A 16203-nucleotide genomic window follows, 5' to 3' on the forward strand; every position below is an offset into this window, starting at 1 on the left:
TAATGGTAAGAGTCTAGAAGCCATGCATGTCGTCAGGGGTTGTAATATTGTCTTAGCCGGTCAAGCGTTCTCCATCGATCTTATTCCCATAGTCTTGGGAAGCTTTGACATCGTTATTGGGATGGATTGGTTACCCCAACACCAAGTAGAAATCTTATGCAAGGAAAAGATAGTTCGCATTCCTCGTTCGGGCGAGGAACCCCTCGAAATTCAAGGCGACAAGAGTGGTGCTGTGGTTGGCATCGTCTCCTTCTTGAAGGCTCAGAAATGTTTATGAAAGGGGCACACCGCCATTCTAGCACTCGTTACTGATGCATCAGCAAAAGAAAAGATGTTGGAGGATATTCCAGTTGTACGTGACTTTCCACAGGTGTTTCCTGAAGACTTACCTGGACTACCGCCACATCGTCAGGTCAAATTTCAAATCGAGCTCGCTCCAGGAGCAGCACCCATAGCTCGAGCACCATATCGTTTAGCTCCAACTGAACTGGAAGAACTGTCAAAGCAGCTACAAGAGCTCTTGGAAAACGGCTTTATTCGTCCAAGCTCTTCGCATTGGGGAACTCCGGTATTATTCGTGAAAAAGGACGGTACCTTCAGGATGTGCATAGACTACCGAGAACTTAACAAGGTGACGGTGAAGAACCGTTATCCCCTTCCTCGTATAGACGACTTATTCGACCAGTTGCAAGGGTCGAGTTACTACTCCAAGATAGACTTGAGGTCAGGTTACCATCAGCTGAGAGTCCGGGATGAGGACGTCTCCAAAACCGCATTCAGAACTCGCTACGGTCACTAAGAATTTCTAGTTATGCCATTCGGGCTAACGAACGCACCTGCCGTATTCATGGATTTAATGAACAGAGTGTGCAAGCCTTATTTAGACAAATTCGTCATCGTTTTCATCGACGACATTCTGATCTACTCCAAGAGTCAGGAGGAACACGAGCAGCACTTACGATTGATTTTGGAACTCCTTCGAACGGAACAACTATACGCAAAGTTCTCAAAATGTGACTTCTGGCTTCGTGAAGTCCACTTTCTAGGCCACGTGGTAAACAAGGATGGGATTCATGTTGATCCATCCAAAGTAGATTCAATCAGGAATTGGCATGCGCCTCGCACTCCAACGGAAATACGCCAATTCTTGGGTTCGGCGGGTTACTACAGACGATTTATCAAAGACTTCTCGAAGATCGCACAGCCGCTTACACTACTGACACAGAAAGGTGTCACCTATCGTTGGGGTAATACTTAGGAAACTGCTTTCTAGTACCTAAAGGATAGGCTTTGCAGCGCACCTATTCTCTCATTGCCAGAGGGCACGGATGATTTTGTAGTTTATTGTGACGCGTCGATACAGGGTCTTGGTTATGTATTGATGCAATGGGATAAAGTTATTGCTTACGCTTCTCGTCAACTCAAGGTTCATGAACGGAACTACACGACGCACGATTTAGAGCTGGGAGCTGTTGTTTTCGCGCTTAAGATATGGCGACACTACCTGTACGGTACCAAGTGCACTATTTACAGCGATCACAGGAGTCTTGAGCATATACTTAAGCAAAAGGATTTGAACATGCGTCAACGAAGATGGGTCGAACTTTTGAACGATTACGAATGCGCCATCAAGTACCATCCAGGCAAAGCCAATGTTGTGGCTGACGCCCTCAGTTGGAAAGACACTACACCTAAGCGCGTACGAGCATTGCAGCTCACCATTCAGTCTAGTCTTCCTGCACAGATACGAGATGCTCAGGTAGAAGCATTAAAACCAGAAAACGTCAGGGCTGAAGCGCTAGCGGCTCAAGGCAACGATTAGAACAGAAGGAAGACGGTGCCTACTATGTAATGGGGCGTATTTGGGTTCCACTTTATGGAGACTTACGCGAGCTGGTAATGGATGAAGCTCACAAGTCCCGCTACTCGGTACATCCAGGGTCAGATAAAATGTACCACGACATCAGAACTACGTATTGGTGGCCTAGCATGAAGGCCCACATCGCTACCTATGTCGGCAAGTGCTTGACCTGTGCGAGAGTCAAGGCAGAGTATCAGAAACCAGCGGGCTTACTTCAACAACCAAAGATACCACAGTGGAAATGGGAGGAAATTTCCATGGATTTTGTTAGAAGCCTACCTAGATCCTAGCGAGGGAACGATACTGTTTGGGTGATCGTGGACCGACTCACCAAGTCTGCTCATTTCTTGGGAATCAAAGAAACAGACAAGTTTTCGACACTAGCAGACATATACTTGAAAGAAGTGGTCTCAAGGCACGGGGTGCCCACATCTATCATTTCGGATCGCAATGCACGATTCACATCAGAACTATGGCAAGCAATGCACAAGGATTTTGGCTCTCGGTTAGATATGAGCACGGCTTATGACCCTCGGACGTATGGGCAGTCTGAGCGCACGATTCAAACCTTAGAAGACATGCTTCGGGCATGTGTTATCGATTTTGGCAACAGCTGGGAAAAGCATCTCCCTTTAGTGGATTTTTCGTACAATAACAGTTATCACACCAGCATACAAGCCGCTCCATTTGAGGCATTGTACGGGCGTAAATGTCGGTCACCTCTCTGTTGGGCAGAGGTGGGGGATAGTCAGATCACGGGTCCAGAACTTATAGTGGACACCATGGAAAAGATTGCACAGATAAGACAACGCATGGCGGCAGCACGCGACCGTCAGAAAAGCTACGCGGATAAGCGTAGGAAGCCGTTGGAATTCAGGTCGGGGACCGGGTTTTACTCAAAGTCTCACCCTGGAAGGGTGTGGTTCGCTTTGGCAAGCGAGGTAAGCTCAATCCGCGGTATGTCGGACCGTTCGAGATCATAGAAAGAATAGGCAAAGTAGCCTACAGACTGAACTTAGCAGCTGAACTTGGTGCAGTTCACAATGTTTTTCACGTGTCGAATCTGAAGAAATGCCTGTCAGATGAGACCCTCATAATTCCTTTGAAAGAACTCACTATCGACGAACAGTTGCACTTCGTCGAGGAACCAGTTGAAATCACGGACCGGGATGTTAAGGTCCTCAAGCACAAGAGAATCCCTCTTGTTCGAGTTCGTTTGAACTCCCGTCGTGGCCCAGAGTTCTCCTGGGAACGCAAAGATCAGATGAAAGAAAAGTACCCCCAATTGTTCGCGAACAGTACAACCACTACTGAGGCTGAAGCTACCACGGAATTTCGGGACGAAATTCCAGATCAACGGGGGGAGGATGTGACACCCCAGGAAAACCAGTAAATGATACAACTTACCTAGCTTCCTCAGTGTGTACGTACCAAATTTCGGGATGAAATTTCTTTTAAGTTGGGGATAATGTGACAACTCGTATTTCAGAACCCTTCGTTGTACTTTGATGTAACTTGCTTTGACTATATGTAATTATGTGATATGTGCTTTTAATGAATGCATGTTATGTTATGTGAATGTGTTTATGTTAAATGAACCGAACCGCACAAGCCCATTTGGGCCGTATTGCTTGTAACCGAAACCTATAGGGCAGCCCAAGTGTGGGTTCGGCCCATCCCCATTAGATCGATTAACACTTAGAGTGTTAGTAACCTTCTCATATTTTGCAAAACACCCTCACACACAAAACCCTAGTGCTCTCTCTCTCCCTCACGAACTCGACGGCAACAACATCCTCTCCATCGAAGATCCTTCCTTGTTCGGATCAAACCTTGTTCCCTCTCTAATCGGTTAGTGTGTTATTGTCAATTGCATGATTGAATGTTGTCATGATTCCATGTTTTGATTAAACGATTAGGGTAGCATGTATGAAGAACAATATTGTACTATGTGATGATGTTCTTATGAATCAGATGTGTGTGATGATGATAATCGGCTATCATAGCTTGTTCTCGAATTGTTTACATGATGAACTAGAACCGAATGCTTGCTAATCGGCTGTGTTATGATATCTTTCGGATGGATGTCGTGATATTATGTTAGTATGCATGTTAGTGATCAAGTATATGAAGCATGATGATATGTTATGAATATTGTTCATATGTATGGTATTAGGGTTCATATGGATTAAAGGATAGTTGTCTTATTTGATCGAAAATTACCATGATTGAAACCGATTACCTGTTGATTGATTTGTAAAATTGGAAACTGATTAAATCATGTAACTGATTGCCATGTTTTCGGGTAATTTAAACGGATCGCACAAGTCTTGTCGGTCGCACAAGATCAAATCACACCAGGTCTGATTTGATCGCACAAGACAATCGCACAAGCAGGGTACCAACACACTAAGCACCGTGTACCATCAGCTGATGCATGATCGCATAACATCTTGTGGATCGCACAAGCTGGTGCCGATCGCACAAGATGTTGGGCCACACACACTTACATTGAACCTTGTTACGCTTTTGGGCCGGACAACCCAAATCACCATCGCACAACCCGTTCGGATCGCACAAGGCGACCGGATCGTACAAGCCCATCCGGATCGCACAAGATGTATCATTTACTAGGCTGTATAGGTTTGGACTCCCTTTATGTTGGGCTTATTTATGTGTTGGGCCGGGTTATTACGGATCGCACAACATGTTGTGGATCGCACAACATGTTGGGCCGATTACTATTGGGCTTATTTTAATCGCACACGCCGAATATGTCATGCTACTTGACTGTTAACTGTTTACTATGATTTATACGTGCTCGTAACGTGTTAACTTATGTGATACCTATGTGCAATACTTGAATCCAAAATCTGACTTGTATGGTAACCATGTTAGGACGTGGTTGACCACTAGTAGCTAGACTTGACCTTTCTATGTATCTGCCGAGCAAACCAAGGTGAGTTCACACAGCCAAGGCGTGGGGTTCCCAGGGTGGGAATGGGTTTGGATTATTTACTTGTACTTACCTAGCTTATGGAACTTAGTTATATGGTTCTCGGGTGAGGAAGGGTTATTGATAAGATACGACTAGACTAGTGATACTTATAGAACTGATCTTCGCACACCTGCCGGGGTTGGCCGCGATAATATGACTAATCTTCGCACACATGCCTAGGAAGGCCGCGAACTATACACTAAACATCGCACACATGCCGGGTGGCCGCGATACAAATATACCTAGTCTAGAATACTCGAGAAATTTTCCCTAATCTTCGCATACATGCCTAGAGGGCCGCGATACGAACTAGTATGATACATGACTTAACAAACGAATACAAGGCTTACTATACTAATACAATTACTGAACTATTAACTGTGAACTCGCTCAACTAGTTGTTGACTCTCTGTTGCATGCCTTGCAGGACCTTAGGTACTTATGGAGCTTGCATAGGGAAGGGCAGGTCGTTGTGGAGCATTGATCGTGGATGCCATGTTAAACGTTTAACAATTGAACTTATGATTTACATTGGGTTTACATACTTATGCTTCCGCTACTCAAATTACGTTTTGTTGAACACCAGTTATATTGTGATGGGTTGTTTTGATTACTTTTAATATTTAAATGCTATGTTCAATATGATTGGTGGCTTGATCCTGGTCATGTCACGCCTTCAAGCGGTGGTACTCCGTGGGTGGATTTTGGGGGTGTAACAGACAAAATCTTAAAGGATGAAATACAATTTGAAAAATCTGTTAAAGAACTGAAAATCAAATTGTCAGAAAAAGAAAGTGAAATTTGCAGCCTCAAGCATGAGCATAGCATAACCAAGGATCAACTCCAGACCATGATAGAAAAATATCAAGCCTATAAAAAGGAGTTGGAATCCATCCAAATCACATATGAAAAATGGGTGGAGTCCTGCAAAGGTTATGAAATTATGCTTGAAAAACAGATCAAAAGCAATGTAAAATTTGGCATAGGTTTTAAGAAAAATGACCAAGTTGAAAACACTACTGCATATGAGTCTATTCAAAACACTGTTGAGATAATACCAACAAACAAGGATGGTCAAGAAATAAAAATAACTGATAAAAATGGTAATATCGCACTTGAAAAACCAGAGGGGTCCTCAACCTTTGAGGAGATTGAGAAATACCAATTTAAACCCACCTGGTCAGATGAGTGTGACATCCTTGAGAATTTCAAATCCATGGATTTTTCCACAGTGGATGGTGTGAAAGCACCAAAGGCCAAGGTAATTCCTCTTAAGGACATCCCAACAGTGGTTCAAAACTCTGTTGCAAAGGAATTTGAAAAGAGGAAAAAGAGAGAAAAAGTAAAAAATTTGTTTTGTGACTTATGTGAAAAGAAAAATCAATTAGCAAAAGATTGTTTTCACTTAAAAGCTTATGACATTAACAAAACAAGCATCATTGAGCCTTCAAAAAGCTGCACCATTTGTGGAAAATCAAACCATCTCACTCATGAGTGTGTGTATCTCCAAACTTTTGCGGTTAAAAGGAAAGAATACACTACAAGAACACCCATGAGTTCATCAAATCAACCAATCAAGAAACAACCATTTGTGTCTGTCCAAATAGCTATTACAAAATAGCTGAACAAAAGAATTGTTCCAAGAGATGTGCAAGTGACAGATGCACCACCTGCCAACCAATTCCAAAGAGGAAAAGGTCAACCTCCATACCAAAGGGTTCCCATATGTTTATGAGGTTTACAAAAAGCCTTCTAAACCAAAAGTTAACAGGCATCCCTTTGGATATCAACATATGATAGGAAATGGCCCATAACAGTGGTTAGAGAGAAATGCTAAAAAAGTTGTTCAAACCCCTAAGCTAACTACTGTCCATGTTCCTGGACTTAACTCTGACACTGTTGTGACCCCATCCAAAGCCTTATTGGCTTTGGAGACCCTCCTGAACTAATTATTTACTTGATGTGCAGGGAGCTTCTGCATGCTTAGATAGTCTTTGGTATGTAGATAGTGGAGGCTCCAGGCACATGACTGGATGTAGAGCCCTACTCAAAGAATTCAAAACTCATGGAGGGGGTGATATATCTTTTGGTAATAATAGTAAAGGAAAGGTATTGGGGTCTGTAACATTTCAGTCTGGAAAAGTCAAGTTTGAAAATGTCAATCTCATTGACAATCTAAAATTCAACCTCCTTAGTGTCTCACAATAAGTGACAAAGGTTATGGGTCATTCTTTACTAAGGAGAGTTGCAAGACTGTTGTGACACCTGTGTCAGCACGTCCATCAAACAAATACCAAACCAATGAAATATTGTATTTCTTACTTGGGATTTGTATAAATATGTGTATCGTTTGCACATATTGATTCTTGTTCGATTTCAGGCCTTAAATCGCTTTCTGGAAGGTTATACGCGATCTGATGCGTAAATATAACCAGTTTAATGCAAAAAACACCCCGGAATAGTGAAATAGGCTTAACATACCTTAAATAACCCTTACATAACTTAGAAATAAGTTTTGGATGGTTTGGTATGCCGAAATCAAGTTTATTCACTTACAGGGACTAAATTCGACAAACTGCGAAAGTATGTCAATTTGAACTGTAATGAACATTCCGGAACATGGCCATAAGTTAAACACACCCTAAATATCCTTTACATAGCTTAGAAATAGGCTTTGAGGTGTTCGGTGTGCTAAAATAAACTTTATGCTCATTCAGGGACTAAAAGCGTCAAAAAGTGCATAAGTTTGCATTTTCGCGCATATTTTACGTTCTGAATACTTCCGGACTTCCAAAAATTTATGTAAGCATTAAAATATTATGTTTTAGTGTTTGTCTTGTCAAAAATCCTTTCGTCGTGCAATTTGGACCGTTTTTGCGTTCGTTACGACTTCCGTCGTAATTAACCGAACAACGCAATCATACGGCCAAACGAACCGACATCCGGCATATTTTTGAGCATGTTTTATGTTCCCTATATTTTAACTTCATTTTAGAGCATTAAAATGGGATTAACGGGGCTTAAACGTGCCAAAACGCATCAAAAACCAAGTTCGGAGTCACAGGGTCCTGTTCTGTCATTTTGTGAAAGTTTCTGCCAGCACCAGAGGTCCTTACGGACCGTAAGGGACCTCATACGATCCGTAAGCCACCTTCAGACCAGCAGAATGCAGAAACATTGAACCTGGTCCTTTCCACTTGTTCCCATGGTTTTTAATCCCTGATTTTCATTCTATGGACTGGTATTTCATTACCCATTGTATTCAAAACCTTGTGCCCACTTGTATGGCCAAGATTTGTGCCCTCTTTTCCAAGAAATGATCCTAACGGTTCTTGTTTATCTATAAATACCCACCTTATCTTGCTCATTTCCCTCACATTTGATCTGAGTTTTTCTCTTAGTGGTTGTGTTTTACACTTCCTACCTGAGATTACTTGGAATCAAACCTTGCGGGGACTTTCTGTAAGTTTTCTTTCGCGCTTGTCATTCGTTTTAGCGTTAAAGTCAAACTGCGTTTGACTTTCTGCATTAACCAGTTTATTGTCAATGCGAAGTTCGTTTGAACTTCATAACGTGAGCGTAATCACGATGGTTATAGTCCCTAGTAACTATACCTACTGATTACCACGTTATCTAGGCTCAGTGACGAGTCGTAGTTTCGGCCAAAATGCGTTTTCTCGCGTATTTTGTAACCAAACTACTCTAGGGTATTAAAACCGTTTGTTTTAATACCAAACCTGTTTTCTAACTTTGCTAAACATGTTCTAGCATGTTTAACTCGTCGCTTTTAGATTTGTGCTTGTTTGGGGTCGTAAAGGTAAGCGATCTAATCAATCGCTTATGCTTACGAACCCGACCCATTGGTCGATCTTTAGGATCCGACAAAACACATTAGGTGACCATAGTTGTATAGGGAATAACCTTCCGAGTTATAGCTTATGGTCACAACGTTTAAGTAGTTATATGATAAGTAGTTCTTATGCCTTAGGTAAATTACCAAAATGCCCTTTTTACGCATAAATTCATTTTAAGCATATGTAACTTAATTTTTGACATCTAAACTGATTTAGCAACAATATTAGACATGTTAAGGCATATAATACTTGTCATAGGACTAGTTAGGCTTTCCGAACGCGTTTTACGTGAACGACGCGTTAAAGTAGCGTAAGCTACCTAAACGGGTCGTAATGGGTCGTAAGCACTTAGGTTAGGTTTCATTTTAGTATGTAGGCTTTGTTAGACCATATCATATGAGTTCCAATACTCATTTGGTTTATGAAACCTCGTACTACCCGATCCTCCGATAAGTCCGTTTATTAATGTAGATACCTATATAGGTGCCGTTTGATTCCGTGATCTTCTAGCTTTGCTTGGTGGTTATCCTAAGACTTCTAAGCACCCTCAAGTGAGTACATAGACCCCTCTTTTACTGTTTTCCAAACATTTTGGGGTGAAACACATGTGCCTACTTGTTACTTTCATGATTTCATGCTTTTATATCATATACTTGCTATGTTCATTAGTACACTATTAGTACATGATTTCATTATGTTTTTGCTATGTATGCCCATTGTGTGCATACTTAATACATCGTTTTACATAACATTTTACACTATGTATGTTCATCATACTTAGTACATTTTACATCACATGCTATGTATGCCCATTGTGTGCATACTTAGAACATCGTTTTACATAACATTTCATGCTATGTATGTTCATCATACTTATACATTTTACATCACATGCTATGTATGCCGATTGTGTGCATACTTAGTACATCGTTTTACAAGACATTTTATACTTTGTATCATGCTATGTATGTCCATCTGTCGCATACTTAGTACATTGTTTGTGCATTCTTACCTATGGTTTGGTTGTTACATATTTCACTTGCCATACATGACATTTTGTTTACACATTACTTGATTGACATTTGACAACGGTTTAGACATGGGCAATTTACATTGGTGGTTTATGTGGGTAAGTGATTTGAGTAAGAGACGTGTGTAATGTGATACAAGCATGGTGGATACGCCGCTGGTACTTCCTATATATAAGTGCTTGTATTATATTACATGGCGTAGCGTTATTTAAATCATTCATTTGGACTTATACATTTTTTACACAAATAACATATTTCACAAGACATTGTTCTACAAAACAATTTGTTTTATACAAACTCCTTTTTACTTGGTTATTCAGTTAACCTTACATCATTCTTTTTAACTATACCTATCTATCATCGATTTTCAAACGTTTTATAAAAGCAAACATTTAAACTGGATTTATGACAAGTTTTTGGTGGTTATCCTGTTTTTCATAAAACCTATGTACTCGCCGGCATTTTTATGCTGACGTATTTTCACATGTGTTTCAGGTACTATAGTTGATGACTATTGATGATGATATTGATGCATGCTCACATAGGATTGGACGAGGCCTTAGTGACATTAAAAGATGCAAGACTAGTTAATTTTGTTATGTTTCTTTATTGTTAAGACATTGTAACTCATTTAATTCAATAAAACGAAATTTGTTTAATCCATGGTTGTGAAACAATGATTCTGTTACAACACTCCCCGACGTTTCCGCCACGTTTTGTTGTTTTACGTGGTCGGGGTGTGACAACTGTTGGACCAGAAATGGTCAAAAAGATTTAAGAAATAATAAAAACTGGAAAAAATCAACTTGTTGCTCAAAGAAGTGGCAATGTTTATGTAGTTGATTTGTCAAAAAGGAGCCCTATGACTGATGCCTGTCTGTTCTCAGCTGCCTCTAACAAAGAGACAGAACTATGGCACAGAAGATTGGGGCACACAAATATCAAGACAATCACTGTTTTGTCAAAAACAAGGCCTTGTAAGAGGTCTCCCACAAGAATTATTCACCTGTCCTGAGCATTGTGTTTCCTGTTTAAAAGGAAAACAACATAACAGGTCATTTAAGTCCATTGAAGAGTCCAAAAAAACCAAGTGCTTGCAAATGCTGCACATTGATTTGTTTGGCCTAGTAAAAATCGTGAGCCTTAAAAAGAAAAGATACTGCTTGGTTATTGCCGATGATTTTTCTAGGTTTACATGGACTTATTTCTGACATTCTAAAGATGAGACTGCAGGCATTTTGCAAGACTTTGTCAAACAGGTTGAGAAGCAATTTGACTTGCCAATAAAAGTCTTTAGGAGTAACAATGGCATAGAATTCAGAAATAGGGAGTTGGATGAGTTTTGTGTGTCAAAAGGGATTGTAAGGCAGTACATCATCCCATGGACACCAGAAAAAAATGGGGTTGTTGAAAGGAAGAATAGAACATTGATTGAGGCTACCAAAACCATGCTTGCAAATTCAGGTTTGCCATTAACTTTATGGGCAGTGGCTGTAAACACTGTCTGCTATATCCAGAACAGAGTTTTGATCAATCCCAGGCATCAAAAGACTGCCTATGAAATTCTATATAAAATCAAACCACTGATCTCATATTTTAAAGTATTTGGCTGCCCTAGTTTCATTTTAAACCTAAAAGATTCAATTTCGAAATTTGCAGCCAAAGTAGATTGTGGTTATCATTTGGGATACTCAACCACTGCCAAGGCCTACAAAATGTTTAACACTAGGACTAGCTGTGTGGAAGAGACTTTGAATGTAAAGTTCAATGAACTTTCTTCATTGAAAATCCCTGCAAACCCTGCTGAGTTATTTGATCTTGATAAATTTACTTTTGAAAATGTTTATGTCAAGACTAATAGTGCAGGTTCACCTCAAACTCCTCCACCAGACAATGGATATGAAGTTACAATTCCACAACAGAAATTCACATCCATTGCCAGAGCAGCAGATGTTCAAAACAGCTGTTAAAGCTCAGCCACTGCTACATCAATAGTTGTTGATCAAAGTAGCCCTTCAACCTCTGCTTCCACATCTTCAACCATTGTTGATAAAAATCTGCAAACAGTGGATAAAAATCAACATGGTGCCACATAAATTCCTCCTATCCTTCCACCTCCATTTCAAACAGTTGTTGGATCACCAAAGTCAACAATAGTTGTTAGCTCAGATGATTCACATCTGCGGCCTTCACCCTTTAATGCCATTGTTCCATATAAGGGAGATTTAATCTTCCTAAAGTCTCATCCACCTGATCAAATCATTGGCACAGTGAAGGGGTTCTCACCAGAAATCAATCCCAAAACATCTGTCTTTTTGTTGGCCTTCTATCACTCCATCAACCAATCAAGTACCAAGAGGCACTAAAAGACAACAGTTGGGTAGAAGCTATGCAAGAAGAGCTCCAACAGTTTAAAAGACAACATGTATGGGAACTTGTACCACTGACAGAAGGTGTGAGTCCTATTAGCACAAAGTGGGTCTTCAAAAATAAAACTGATGAAAGGGGCATTGTTGTCAAGAATAAAGCAAGGCTTGTCGTTCTAGGTTTCAGACAGGAAGAGGGCATTGATTATAATGAAACCTTTGCCCCTGTAGACAGATTGGAAGCTATCAGACTGTTCCTTGCCTTTGCTGTCAACCACAACATAAAGGTGTTTCAAATTGATATCAAATGTGCATTCCTCTATGATAAGATTTAAGAAGAGGTATATGTTTGTCACCTCCTGGTTTTGAGGATCCAATTAATCCAAATCATGTCTACAAGCTAAATAAAGCTTTTTAAGGGTTGAAACAAGCACCAAGAGCCTGGTATGAAACTCTTTCCACCTTTCTTCTCTCTATTGGCTTCACAAGAGGCAAAATTGACAAAACACTGTTCTTAAAATGGAGAGGGAAAGATCTGATGATTGTCCAAATTTATGTGGATGACATCATTTTTGGAAGCACATGTAACAAAATGTGTGAAGAGTTCAGAAAACTCATGAAATCTGAGTTTGAGATGAGTGCAATGGGTGAACTACAGTGCTTTCTTGTCCTCCAAGTAAAGCAACTACAAAATGGTACTTTCATTCATCAAAGCAAATATGCTAAAGAACTCTTAAACAAATTTGAGATGAATGAAAGTAAACCATGTAGTACACCCATGGCAACAATCAAGCTGGTCATGACTAATGAAAAGGATGATTTGGTTGATCAAACATTATATAGAAGCATGATTGGGTCTTTATTGTACCTAACTGCATCTAGGCCAGATATCATGTTTGCAACATGTGTTTGTGCAAGATCCCAATCAACCCCTAGGAAGTCTAACCTCATAACTGTGAAAAGGATACTCAGATACATAAAAAGTGCTCCCACGCTTGATATCTGGTACCCTGCTAATGGGAATGTTAAGCTTTCAGGTTTCTCAGATAGTGACTTTGCTGGATGCAATGCAACAAGGAAGTCCACATCAGGAGGGTGCCAATTTCTAGGTGATTGCTTAGTATCTTAGCAAAGCAAAAAGCAAGCAGTTGTTTCAACATCCGCTGCTAAGGCAGAATATATTGCTGCTGCAAGCTGCACAGCCCAACTGTTATGGCTTCAAAATCAATTGCTGAATTTTGGTATCACTGCTTTAAAGACACCCCTCATGTTGGATAGTCAAGCAGCAGAAAATATCATCAAAAATACAGTTTCTCATTCAACCACCAAACACATTGGCATCAGACATCATTTTGTGAGGGATTGCTATGAAAAAGGTTTGATTTCTCTGCATCATGTTCCAACTAAGGATCAGCTTGCAGATGTGCTAACCAAAGTATTAGACACATCCACCTTTGAAAGCTTGATCTCTCAAATTGGCATGCTTAACATGGAATAACAAGCAAAATCCTGATTTTCTATGAATAAAAAGCATTAAAATGTTTTCAGAAAATCAAAAATCCATCCTTAAAATAGTTAAAAAAGAAAATTTTCATTAATCCTTAAAAGTCTGCCATAAACACTATTTGGTTCAAACATCTGATTTGTTGAAAATTATCCACTACTGAAAGACAACCTCTGTTTCATCACTTTCATTGTTAATGACTGTTGATCAAAACATGAGTGTTTTAATCACTGATGGCTATCCACTGATAGTTAAAATCAGCCACTGTTCCCATTATCATTGCTGTCAACCACTGATATTGTCCATCAGTGGTTTCTTAAACAAATGTCATTTGTTTCAATCATTGATGCTCTCTCATCTTCAAAGTATATAACTTTGTTGACCTGCAACGCACCCATCTATCAAGAAACCCTATGTGACTTTTGGAAAAATGCAAAAGTCGATGTTCAAGACAAAAAGCCTTGGGATATCACTTCAAAAGTAGGAGAAATTCTTGTTTCAATTACACCTCAAACCATATCAGAAGTTTTTGAGATGAATGATCATACAGGTAAAACTTCTTTCCCTAAAGATGAGTATCAAACTGATTTAATCGAAAGAGGGTATGAGGGTCAAATGACTAAAGCTACTTTGCAAAAGGGAAATTTTCCACCTCACATGAAATTTTTATTCCATACCCTGCACATCTGTGTTTCAAACAAAACAACAGCTTTCAATGAAATTCCATTGAAAATTCAATACTTGGGATATCCTATTATGGTTTAAAAGGATTTTCATTACTCCCAAGAGATTTTCAATGATTTGGTTAAAAATGTTAATAATATCAAAGAAAAGAAGAAACCATTTCTGTTGTTTCCAAGGTTTTTGAGCTATATTTACAGCAGAAAGTACCAAAAGACAATGCACAAGTGCTTGTCCAAGGTACTTCTTTTCAAATTAATAGTCTATCTGCTGAAACTTTTACAAGGTTGTCAGAGTCAAAACCTTCAAAAACACAAACAGAGGAGCCTGAGCAAAATTTGGATGAGTCCATATCTGCTCCTCAGGTTTCTGCTGTTGAACCCACTGCTCTTGGTGAACACAATAGCACAACCACTGCTGTGCAACCCCCACCAAAAACCACTAAAAAGACCAAGAAGAAAATTCCCAAAAAGCCCACCAACCCATCTAAAAAGGACCTTCTGGAAGATGAGATCCCAGAAGTTAATCCAGTGACAACACAAAAGTCACCAACAACCACTGTTGCTACTTCCCCACAACAGTTGTTCAGATCTCCACCCAAAGCCTTAACTCCTCCTGCTTCCTCACAAAAGGAACAGGTTGTAAGCACAGGGACACCACATAATGAGGCATATACTTCACTTGAGGATATGTTTAATAGCCCTTCTCCCTGGGCAAATTCTCTTTCAACTCCTATCCCTTCTTCACAATTACCACCATCAATAATACCTCTGTTTGATGCCATTGAGCTTCAGACTCAAAACAGCCCCTCTCACCAACACATTACTGAGAGTACAACCACAACAATGGCTGTGTCTGAAATACCTCAATTGGTTATCCCACAAATAGTTGACGAGGTTACACTACAGGAGTTTCATGAAGTTCCTGTTAGTAGTTCAAGTGGAGCATCTACTATAGGTGTTGGATCCACTGATCTACACCTGGACAGTAGTTACATCAATAAGACTCCCTTGAAGGCAACCACTGCTAATGCTATCAAGGTATCCACTGGTATATTTAAACTAACCACTGGTGTGATTACTAAGGTATCTACTACAGAGGGAAGTCCCCAGCACCAAGAAAAAGGGGCATCAGTGGATGAACCATTAGAGACTTCTCCTAGTCCAACTGCTGATACAACCACTGCTGGTGGGAAATCAGATGATCCCATTAACTTGGGTGATGGTTTAAGATATGAGGAATTGACGGAGAGACTCAACACAATCGAAACCACTGTTAACAACATGCAAGATATGATTATACAGTTGGTAGAAGTTTCCAAAAGTCAACCTACACCACAACAGTATTCTCAAGAGCTCTGGAATGCAGTTTAACAAATCATTAAAGCTCAAAGAGAACTTGCAGAAACTCAGCACAACCATCAATTGGCAATGCTCAGAAATATGGTTGATGCAAGATCCAAGGACACTCAGGCTGACATCAAAGCCATCAAAGAGGCCTTGGTTCATATTATTGGCTCTGCCCCTGCATCCATCTACAAATATGATGATTGTTTTGGTCAAAAATCAAGCAAGGATAATGCAACCAAATCTTTGTTGTGAGGGATGATGCTTGAACTAATGTATGAATAACTTGAAAATTATGAGCAATTGACACAAGGATTTATACGAGGAAAAAGCCCTTGATCAAGAGTTGATCTCCGGCATAAAAAACCTCGGGTGATGGAAACTACCGATCACCAACTAAGATTAAACAAAAGGTTGTTACAAGTCGGGATGATAACAAGCTTGTTACAAGGATCACTAGTGTGCAAAAGTGCAAAAATGTATGAAATCGCCAAGTAAACTGTTGAGAGCTGTTGAGAACTATTTCGAGAGTGTGTGTTTGCTAAAATTAGCCAAGTGTTTT

The 16203-nt window shown here is 40.0% G+C and overlaps 1 protein-coding gene across 1 annotated transcript in view; it reads right to left on the reverse strand.

Moving 5' to 3' along the window:
• The window catches only part of LOC110896998, a 71665-nt gene extending 56586 nt beyond the window's left edge, over positions 1-15079 (reverse strand). Inside the window, exon 1 of the mRNA XM_022143963.2 lies at positions 14852-15079. Within this exon, the coding sequence (XP_021999655.2) occupies positions 14852-15079 (228 nt within the window). The remainder of the gene's footprint in view (positions 1-14851) is intronic.
• Between the last annotated feature and the right edge of the window lie 1124 nt (positions 15080-16203).

Source organism: Helianthus annuus, chromosome 12 (assembly GCF_002127325.2).
Source record: "Helianthus annuus cultivar XRQ/B chromosome 12, HanXRQr2.0-SUNRISE, whole genome shotgun sequence".
Taxonomy (NCBI): Eukaryota; Viridiplantae; Streptophyta; class Magnoliopsida; order Asterales; family Asteraceae; genus Helianthus; species Helianthus annuus.